Source organism: Amphiura filiformis, unplaced genomic scaffold (assembly GCF_039555335.1).
Source record: "Amphiura filiformis unplaced genomic scaffold, Afil_fr2py scaffold_183, whole genome shotgun sequence".
NCBI classification, from domain to species: domain Eukaryota; kingdom Metazoa; phylum Echinodermata; class Ophiuroidea; order Amphilepidida; family Amphiuridae; genus Amphiura; species Amphiura filiformis.
In genome coordinates, this window is record NW_027305647.1 from 75,690 (window position 1) to 83,818 (window position 8,129).

Consider the following 8,129-nt stretch of genomic DNA (forward strand, 5'->3'; position numbering starts at 1 on the left):
TGCACCCAGAACTTCACCTGTACCACCTCAGTCTTGACCTATGTTCTGGGTTAGTCACAAACTCCAAGTCCATGGTTAAAGACAACAGATGGTATGACCTCATAAATCATATATTACCCAGAGAAGTTCAAGTACGCTAATTTTAGCCCTAAACAATGGAATGTTGCAATATTTATGAAATGATTGCAAATGAATAATGATGTATATTGATTGCTTGGAAGTGGACCACATCTGTTTTTATTTTTAGTTTAAAATTAGGTTTGTGTTGCCTGAAAGCACTGAATTAAAATGGGACGTCTGAATTGCGCTTCTGTCTGAAAAAAATCAAAGAGGTCGATGACCAGGACGATTCTGTAGGCCTATGTATGCATGCATATGAGTTCAAAATGATTAAAAACAACTAGTAGAATTTTTTAGCTGTAAATTAAGACCAAAATCAAGTTCATGTACTCCCTGTAGTCATTAATTTATTCAAGTTACACATGCGAAACGCCCTGTTCCCATAGACTTTATATGTGCTCCTCTTCCCTATCCTTCCCTCACAACTTTCGATCAACCACACATCTCCAGTAGTTGAAAAGCTACTAGTATATTGTTCATATTTACAGGGTTGTTAGTGGTGTTTTAGCTTTCAAATGTGACCAAAACAAAATATGACATTTTATCAAATATGATCACAATTTAAAAATACATAACCCCACCACCCTGTTTGGGTGGCGACTGGGAAAACGAATGGCCATTAGTATTAGATTAAAATAGGTGGGAGAGAGGGGGATGGCAGGACGTCAAGGTGTATACCGATGGCTCACAGGGAGAGAGAGAAGGGTGTATCACCCTTAAAATAGAAATCCATGAGTATTCATCAGAGAAAGTTCCACGTATGGAACTTGAAAAAACTAAGAGCAAAACGTATCCGTTTGCGGTTTGACACTTGAAGAGAAGATAGGAAACATTTAGATTTTGTATGTGTTGTTGTTCTTCTTAAGCGATGAAATTCGACACAGATGACAGACACATGTCTATCTTCATGACTTTGCTACATTGCCTTTAGTTATGGTAAAAATGAAGTTTTGTTTTAATTTTAAAGTATTCAAAAGCAACATTCTGCATGTTTTGTGGGACCTGAGAGCACATCATACACCAAATTGCATTCTGATTTTAAATACGAGGAATTTCCCTAGCCTATATCAAATAATTTTATTAAAAGATGTGTTTTGATATTTAACAGTCCTCGAAGTAAATCTAATGATATGTAGGCCCTACTTACCAATGCTTAAAGTATATAGCTGGGAGGTAAAACCGTCCATCAAATTTTGACATTTCGTATTGAAGACAGATTATTTCCTCCAAAAGAAAAGACTTTTTTTCAAATGATGGACGACTTTTCCTCCCATCAGCTACATACACTTCAAGTATTATCATTAAATTTATAAAACTTACTTCGAGGACTGTTAAATTTTAATAATTTGTCATAAAATTTGTATTATATCGAAATTGCAACAACAACAAAACAAAATCAAAATTATTTGATATCATAGAAGGCCATTCCTCGTATTCATATTGCAATTTGATGTCCCACAAAAATACTGTGCAAATGTTGTCCCGATCTCTTAATGTAATTTATATTATTATTATGAGAATGACTGCCATGTTTTGGAAATTATTGGAGATTTTTTACACGCACATGCCCATAAATTAAATATGACCACTATAATAATTAGTAAATCTATTTTTTGTTGTTGGATGAAACCGGCCACGGAATACCGATATCGAAGAAACCTCTTAACCAGGTTAACATGATTCACTTATCAAATCAGCATGATTAAATCTAAAAATGTGTAATATTTCGCGCACTTGGCCCATCTTGTTATGTAGGCCTACACGGCTATATTCTAGGTGTATGTTTATGAAATCATTTATTATGCTTTTGTTGTTATTACAGATGGGAGAGTACGCGGTGGTTATTTTCGTGGACGAATCTACCGTTGATGTGATATCTTCATCGTGGATTGAAGGAGGAGGAAGACATGAAGAAGGAGAGGCAAGTTAATTATAACAATAATTTGCGATAATACGGATTTATAATTTCAGCGACATTTTCAATGCGGATTCTTCAAACCGGTCAAATATCGTTGAGCTGATAACGACAAAGAGAAAGGAAACAGATAAAATATAGTGCCGTAGACCCTTGTACAAATTTCTCTAATTTTTTCTTATTATTTTTATTATATACAGGAGAATTATTGCTACTGGCCAACCCACAACCCAGCTTACAAGGCAAGAAAGCACGACATTCCTGATGAGGAGCGGTGGGGCAGATGGAAGATCAGGGTGATTAAACTGACCAGTAAGTTAAACATCGATAGATCGTGAAAGAATCTCTACTTTTTAATATGATATACCACTTGTATTATTAAATTAAATTAAATTAAATTATTAAATTGGTATTATTTTCCGACGTCTTATATATAGCAAGCATGTCTTTCTGCCGTAGACAAATTAATCGTAAGTCCGAAGTTCAAAAAGGTCTTAAATCTAACCTGAAACCTGAAATCAGAACAAATTGCACTATATTTTGCTCAACATTATTTGTTCAATACTTTTACGCCTTTTAGGCCTTAATATTATACATATATGAAAAAAGTACGAGTGGTCCTATTGTCCTATGCTGTCTTGTATGTGATGATCTTTTTCATACACAGAAGATTATATGAAAGCAAAAGAATTGTGCGAGGAAGGCGGAGGAAACTTCAAATCTGGAAACAGACGATGAAGGCACGATGCAACGAAAAAAACGCCGTCCTGCCAAACTTGATTCAGGCAGTGATGCTGGCGCTGATGGTGAGGAAACTGATCATAGTGAAGACATTGAAAGCAAATCTAATAGTAACGAATCATAAATTTGTATATTTGGAAAGGATCAGCTAGGGCTGTTTCTTTGAAAATTATGGCATGGGCCAGGCCGGGGCCCAGACTCTTATTATAACATATTTGTAACGTGAATGCTTCTTATAACATGTTTGCAATTTCCAGATCATTGAAGAAGGAAAAGCTAACCGCACGGTATATCCGAGTATCTGATATAATCACCATTGTAAATATGTTCATGTTTTTTATATATAGATAGTGACTCCTGAGCCAGATACCACCAAGCAAAAACTACGTCGTAGTCCAAGAAAACAGTCCATGCAGAAAGTGAGCCTACCCAAACCCCCTCAAGTACATGTAGGTCTACCACGATCCAGGGATCCAACTCCATCCCCCAAACCAGTCTCCAAATCCTCCAACCTGCCAACAACTCCTCGTCACCACGATCCTCAGCTGGCTTCAACAAGCACTATGAGATCAACACCAACCACTCCAGGTTTTCGGAGAGTGACTACTTCAGAGTGTAAGTCTATTTTACATTTATTTTAAGTTTTCTCCATCAAAATAACCCCTCCCTCATTGCTTTTTTGAGCTACTCATATTGCTTCAATGAGCTAGCCATTAAAAGTGAAAATAATAGCATGATAACAGGCCTCACGAAGTAGATTTGATCGATACTTCTGTAAAAAACAGAACATAATTATTATATAGTGTTATATACACAATTCTCATTATTCTTCCTCTTCGTAGTTTTCCTCCTATTCTAGCTATATAGGGGCATATATTAATTTTAATTAATTTAATGTTAATATTTTTATGTTAATATTGTTATATTTTGTTGCATTATATTTTTGCAGCTAGTTTCCAAGTCAGTGTGCTTCTGAAACTACAGAAACTTGAGGAAGCACAGGACGAACAACTTACATTGTTGAGCACCCTTATTAACAGGCAGCCAGAGAGAGGTGAGGCACACGAGGCAGAGGAAGATCCTCTTGAAAAACCGTTGCAAACGGTAGAGGAGTTTAAGGATGTTTCCGAAAGACTTGAGACACAACTATTCCGGAAGAAAATGGTAAGTTCGTTGTGAAAAAAGTATATAGTTGTCGTTCAGGCCAATACTTTTCACGTTATAAATATGTATAATATTCAGGAAATGAATGTTATGCTATTTTCCATATAATGTAAATTTATTATCTTTCCTATATTTATATAGAGTATTATTAATTGCAAGTGGAAGTTAGCCTGCTGTACTTAAATATTGCTTTAGAAGTATGAAAGTGCACAATCTAACATGTATCCGCCATTTGTCGCGGATGAACAGGCCAATATTGCTGCAAGTAACACAAAATAGAGCTACATACATAAATTTTACATTATATTTCCAAAATGAGACAATAATTATAATCATGATCATTTATAAATAGGCCATAATTCAAAATATGTTTGACATATTGCACTTGCAATGAAAATCACAGTAACTTTATTCAGTTGTGTGCCAAAGTATCACAAGATACTGAACCATCAACAACGGCAACATCATAAACGATATTGACTTCCAAATTCCATGCGATAATGCATTAAAAATATTTAGCTTTGATTCACATGTCTTTATTCCAGATACGACACCTCAGTCTTGTTGGAGGACATGATCTCAACGAAACCATCAGGAGGGTGATGAGGAAGCTGGGAACGAACAATTTGTGGTCCTCCTACAGTGTATTAGGGAGAAAGGGCAAGCTGAGCATTAAAGATAGCCCTTTCTACAAAGTTATCGTCAGTAAGTTTCATAAGCCCAAGATATAATCTATGATTAACATAATATGTCAAATCATGTAGGCCTTCCCTTTTATTTCACAGTATGTTTCCAAACATTGGGTGAGAAAACAGATCCATAAGCTTCCATAGAGCTAAGATCGGCTAAGCCTAAAACAGAATGCATATAATTTGTCATGCTGTCTGAACCAATCATAGTGGGTGTAAAATTAAAATATGGATATTTAAATCGGACCCCTAAATCGGACGTCTGTTTCCAATTAGTTTTTTGTTATTTTAGATTATATTGTATACTTTATTCATAAACTTATCAAATAAAAAATATTTCCCTAAGACCACAGGCCGCACGTATGGTAACACGTCGACATGTAGGCTTTTGGGAAATCCTAATATTGAGATACAGACCGTTTATTTTGATAAAGGAGTTTAATTTAATACTGAACTCATATCATTTCCACCTTTCTATAGAAGCTTGCATGAAGAATCATCCTCAAGCTAAGGAGGTTGGGATAGAGAAGGGACTTGGAGATTATCTGAAAAGAACACCAAATCTTCCAGGTGGAAGAAAGTATAAAGTAAGTTCAAATATCATTGCTGAAATGCCAAATTCATTTATTTAATTCATGTAGGCCTAAAACAATGTCTAGGGGTTATAATATAAGCACTCATTCTAGACACCACCTTGTCCTCTATTTGTAAACACGTTTAAATGCTAAACATGTTTATGAATTAAATATGTCTTGTGTTTAGATATTAAACATATGATGTTTTGAAATTTGACATTGGTGTTTAGGTTTTAAAGGTATTTACAAATTGAGGACAAAAAAAGTGTTCAATCTCTAGACACTGTTTTTGCAGTGTATTACTATATGTTTCTGTATCTGAATATAAAAAAGTGCATAAATATTGTTCGTTGAATGTAAAATGAAAAAATATCGCATATCGCACAGCTCATTTTCTTAAAATAATGTTTAAAAAATAATAAAGCATAGCACAAAGCTATTTTACCAAATGTATCTGAGACATACTTTTTGGCCTTACATTTCACATACCTACGTGATGTTTCTTTCTCTATGGGGCATTTTTGTTTATTTTCACTTCTCTTAGGTTTTTAGGGGCACTTTTCCCCCTCCCCACACACACGCATTATGTTTTCGTTATGGTTTATACAGAACTTGAAAATTACTCAGAATTAATGATACTGATAATATAAATAAGTTGTCTGGATATCTAAGGGTGACCATAACCTGATAGAATTTTTTATTCATAGAATTTCTTATGCCTATTTATATATATTTTGTCAGGGCTGCTATTTTAGTGAGCTGATATATTTAAGGGAATCGGGTTTCAGTTCAATTTTAAAATGATGTTTCCCAAAATGATGATCATGCTTATAAATAGATTGTTTTCCATTTTATCATCTATAGAAAGCTGGGAATGTGGATGTAGCGGTACCTGTAGGGGAATTGGAGGATGATGAGCGCGGCGAAAATGAACGTGTCCCCCAACAGGAAGAGGAAGAACAAGACTAGGGGACACATTGAAACTGAAGACCACAGACACTGTACTGGTAAACATGCTAGTTTTATACAACATTGTCGGACAAGGTGCTCACTGTCTATTGAAGTATATATATTCCATAAATATAAGGTTTAAGTTTAAAATAACTGTGATTATATATCAGACTTTTATTTTAAAACATTTCTCATGTCTTAAGCATGTTAAGATGTTTTTGTTTCTGTACTTATAGCTTTTAACTTTTCCTATCCGATATACGCTGGCGAAGTGACGTCCTAATCGGATTAACTACCATAGCAATAGATTAATACAATTTGTGAATAGATCGCTCTGCACTACAGCAGGTTGCACTCATCACCTGTCTTCAATCATATAATAGATTGAATACAATACCGCTCTTTTTAACAGACTAATCTTACAGGTGCAAGTGATTAGCATTTCTTTGACATATATGGTTCAATGCATCGGTACCGCATGGACGTTGTAGGCCTACTACGGGGGATACAGTCAACATTTTATTCATCTATTGCTATGGTAGTTAATTCGATTAACTACGTCACTTCACCAGTGTACATGTATAATCACACTAGTATTCGCTGAGTGCGTTTCCACAATCGCTGATTATTAAGCCTTTTTGAAGTATGGCGGGCACAAAAGAGGGAGTAGGCCTACTTTGATTTGGGTAATCTTTTGTACATGCTGAAAGAAAGCATACACAAGATTAGGCCACCCAAATAAAAGTACACCATCTCCATTTGTGCCCGTCATACTTCAAAAAGCCTTATTGTTGCAGCGTCGACGTCCGTTCAAACTACGCCGCAATGCAGTGCGATGCGGTACCGATATATCGATTACTTTTTGCCTCAACTCAACGCTACTCGTCGCATTTCCAAGTTAAAATATATTGAACTTCATTGCAATATCGTAAGTATTCTGGAGTGCGGCACCGCACCGCAATTGCGGCGTAATATGAACGGCCCTTTGGTCAAAGTTGCATTAAAGGCCATATGCTTGCGACTTGACGCTCGAGGGCATGCTATATTCTGAGCCCGAATTAAAAAGACTAATTTGCGTCTGACATCCTGCCAACCAGACCGAAAATGTCGTACCGGTACTCGGACTTTAAATTCTGCCTCAGATTATAGCGACTTATCGATTATAGTAACTACCGTGATTTTAATTTGCTGTATAAAACTTTTGACGAGAGCATACTTCCGCGATGTTCACAATGCGCCTCCGATCCGAAGCGTAGGCCTACTATGTGTGTTTTACACGCCGCACACCGACACCGCCTGGCTAATAATTATTTGGTGCAGAAGGGACACTAAAATGAATACACGGGATCGATACACGTGAATTGCTATGCACGATTTTGATATCAGACGAAAATCTTCTGATACCGGGTTAGAAAATGATGAATATCTCCCGTCATGTTTTTTTTCTCAAGAAACCAGATTTGGTCTCATAAACTTGGAAATACGTGTTGAACAGATATGATAGTCGCTAGAATGCGCTTCTGAAGCCAATTGGCCGTGCGCTTTGAACTCAAAATTTGACCATTTTATATTGCGTTGGTCCTGTTATGGACTACAGCGTGCAGCGTAGTACAGCTGCACTCACTGTAGGCAGTATAAAGTCGATGACCATTGACCTCAATGGGGTATACAAGCTTAATCACGCACAACCAAGATCGATTACCCGGCTATTGTGAGTAGCCTTAGTTATGTCCCTCGACTAATTATTAGTTTAAAAGAGCTTTAAAGGTTTGAACCAAATGGCTAATCGTGGCTGTGGATTTAACCTACCATGGCGATTCCTGCCATGAAGATATAGGGTCGAAGACACTGTGCGCCGTATGTGTTGTTATTTCTGTCGCCATACTCGCAAGTTGCGCCTTGTCAACATCGCGCAAGTACGCTCTTGTCAACGGTTTACAGTTAATCGCTCTGCCCATCAGCAACGGAAGTGAT

The 8,129-nt window shown here is 36.4% G+C and overlaps 1 protein-coding gene across 1 annotated transcript; it reads left to right on the forward strand.

The window, feature by feature from the left end:
• The first annotated feature begins 2,769 nt into the window (after nucleotides 1-2,769).
• Nucleotides 2,770-6,464, forward strand: LOC140145248 (uncharacterized). The gene is made up of 6 exons (XM_072167016.1): nucleotides 2,770-2,841; nucleotides 3,124-3,391; nucleotides 3,726-3,940; nucleotides 4,486-4,645; nucleotides 5,110-5,216; nucleotides 6,069-6,464. Exons 1-6 carry the CDS (start codon nucleotides 2,770-2,772, stop codon nucleotides 6,171-6,173), a joined length of 927 nt encoding a protein of 308 aa, XP_072023117.1. The 3' UTR covers nucleotides 6,174-6,464.
• Nucleotides 6,465-8,129: the final 1,665 nt, after the last annotated feature.